At 40.5% G+C, this 2,643-nt stretch overlaps 1 protein-coding gene across 1 annotated transcript; it reads left to right on the top strand.

Moving 5' to 3' along the window:
• Nucleotides 1-256: 256 nt before the first annotated feature.
• On the top strand, nucleotides 257-2,643 carry LOC108679331. The gene is made up of 4 exons (XM_047880251.1): nucleotides 257-416; nucleotides 952-1,110; nucleotides 2,072-2,215; nucleotides 2,330-2,643. The coding sequence occupies exons 1-4, from the start codon at nucleotides 266-268 to the stop codon at nucleotides 2,587-2,589; spliced, it is 714 nt and encodes a 237-aa protein (XP_047736207.1). The 5' UTR covers nucleotides 257-265; the 3' UTR covers nucleotides 2,590-2,643.

The raw sequence follows: 2,643 nt of genomic DNA, 5'->3' as shown, positions 1-2,643 counted from the left end.
ACGTTTGGTTCGGAAATTTCAGGCCAAAATTTATCCAAAGTTTCGGCCCAGAAGTGTTGAAGAAGATGGAAGAAACCCTATAAGAAGAGTCAAGTGGTTCCCATCTTTGTTAGGCATGGTGTATAATTTAACCTATCGTTACTCGAATATAGAAATTTATCGTAGAGCGCATTTGTCACGAATAGAAATTTATCCTAGAGCGCATTTGCCTCCTAATTATGCGAGATACATGTTATATAACCAAATAACATTTGCAGTGCGAGCGATGGGTGCGGCAGAGGTGGTTGCGTGGTGCCTGCTGGTCAGTTGGCTGCCAGCGTCGGTGGTAGGCGTGTGGTCGCATCGCTATGACCTCCTCTCCTTCTACGGCTACTGGATCGCTCACCCCAATGAAACCTCTCTTGTTTATTCTCCTCGTACGTCAACCCTGCTAGCGTAACTGTCAATAATTTGAGTTCAATCACTGCTTTCTCCCTCGACAATGTAAAGTCTTTGATTTATCTAAATAGACTTCTTATATTTTAGTTGTACGTTGGCACTGTGGGCGTCCCTATGTTAATTTCTTCTAATTACTTTGAAACTGACTGTCATATTTAATGTATGGTACCGTATCTTGTGCATCAGAAACGCCAATTCCTATGTCCTTGATTCTTAACGCGCATATGAATGTTAAATAGGTACCTTAAAATTTACAGAATAATCAAATGCAGGCATTAAAGCATACGCAAAGAATAAAATGTCTCTGTATTTGCCATATTAAAATATTGTTAACCGATATATGTACTATATACAGTCTCAAAAATATTGATCGACGATAGAAAATAGCGATCATCACTCGATTCGATTTCATTAACCGAACCAGAAAATTCATTGATTCTAACTCGTCAATTGAATCATGAAAAAAATTCTAAAAAAAATTCAGACGAAAACATACTTTCGTTTCAACTGCAGGATCTTGCCGCGCCCTCTGCGTGTTGGATGAGGGATGCTCCGCGTCATCGGCCTCGCCCTCGGACAAACGAGGGGAGTTCGAGTGCAGAGTCAGCCACGTCGCCGAGGCTCACCGCACCATCTTCCCTCATGCAGACTCCGTCGCCTTCATCAAAGAAAGTAGGTCTAACTCGCCAGTCATCTGACGTTGAAATAACGTTGAATAAACGTGATTGCAATTAAATCAACTTTATTTAACGTTATTCGCATGGGTGACAGCGAGTTCGTTCCTTACATGCAAATAACTTTGAAGCAAAGTTGCATTGAACATATTCTGAGTCTATATGCACAATTAACGTTGATTCAAGCCTGGTGGGTTGTTATATATTGTAGTGAGTGTGTTTTTGTTTCACAGAAAATACGAGTGAAGAGAAAGTGAGATACGAGAGATCCTTTGCAAGGATTTCCAAAAGAGAGAGTATTAATAAGAGTGCAAAAGAGTGATGTTGAGAGCACGCGAGGATGTGAATGGGTATAGAAAAGAGTAATGTTGAGGCCGCGAGAAGGCCTCATAGACTGAACTTTACATAGTAAATCTCGTTCCAATGATGTTGCTCAGTGATTGTTGTGTAAATAGTGACACTAATGGTAATAGTAATTGTCGTTATGCGTTTGAAAGCCTAATCTGGCATATGGCCGACTCTAAAAATAGCGAGAATTTGCACAGCGTGCACGTATATATGTATTGCAATTTGAAACCACAGCTCGCTGCTTCAACTTGAATGTTCTCAACCACCCGCGGCCACCTCGACCCTTTCGGCCAGAATTTTTTGTATTACTAACCCATACCAGAGTCAAAGATCAACGTGTATTCTTGGTCAGTTTGACAAAGTGTGGCCCGGAAAAAGAGCGTACTAGTGCAACATGCAGAAAGTGGATCACTATTTGGATTATTTGACCCATTTTTTTCTCAGTGTAATGTCCAGAAAGCCAAGATGCAAATCTTTCTCATTGTTTTCATTTCAATGTGTTATATACATTGTGTTCATCAATACAGTCCTGAAATAAATTAAACATTTAACAATCTATTTTAATTTTTAAATTAAATTTTTAATTTAATTTTAACAATCTATTTACTAAGGGAAGCCCAAGTTGTTCTTCTGGAGCGATGGCAAAGACTTCACACCGAGCGGCTTCAGCAACCTCTGCTCCAGCAAAGGAGGAAAATTAGGGATCATTTCTACCATCCAGGACATCGAATACATCAAGAACAACATCATGGCAGGTGCGTGGAGATTTGTTTTGGTAGAATTATTTGCTAGCGATATTAATTAGTCAATATTAATTGTTCATTATGTGTTCATCTACTGGATCATTAAAGCCCGTCATACGATGACAGAGGTGGACGATCAGTACGGCTTCTTCATCCCTCTGGTCGGCAAGAAGGTGAACGGTACTGCATCTCAAGTGCGTTGGTTGGAGGTAGAACACGGGGTTGACGATACCTACCATCCCCTGAACCTCTTTTTCTCCGACAGCAGCTCCGACAATGGCTTAGTTTGTCACAAAATCAGCTCTAGGAACGGACTCACTCTGCGACGAATCAACTGTGGCATTGGATCAAGGGAAAAGCTGTTGTGCTACAAGTATCAGGACTAATCATGCGATTTAGAATCTAGTGAATGAGATCAAATTATTATCACTTGAGTTCCA

The sequence above is a fragment of the Hyalella azteca genome, unplaced genomic scaffold (assembly GCF_000764305.2).
Source record: "Hyalella azteca isolate HAZT.00-mixed unplaced genomic scaffold, Hazt_2.0.2 contig5073, whole genome shotgun sequence".
In the NCBI taxonomy this organism is placed as follows: domain Eukaryota; kingdom Metazoa; phylum Arthropoda; class Malacostraca; order Amphipoda; family Hyalellidae; genus Hyalella; species Hyalella azteca.
This window is presented reverse-complemented; position numbering and strand designations above follow the sequence as displayed.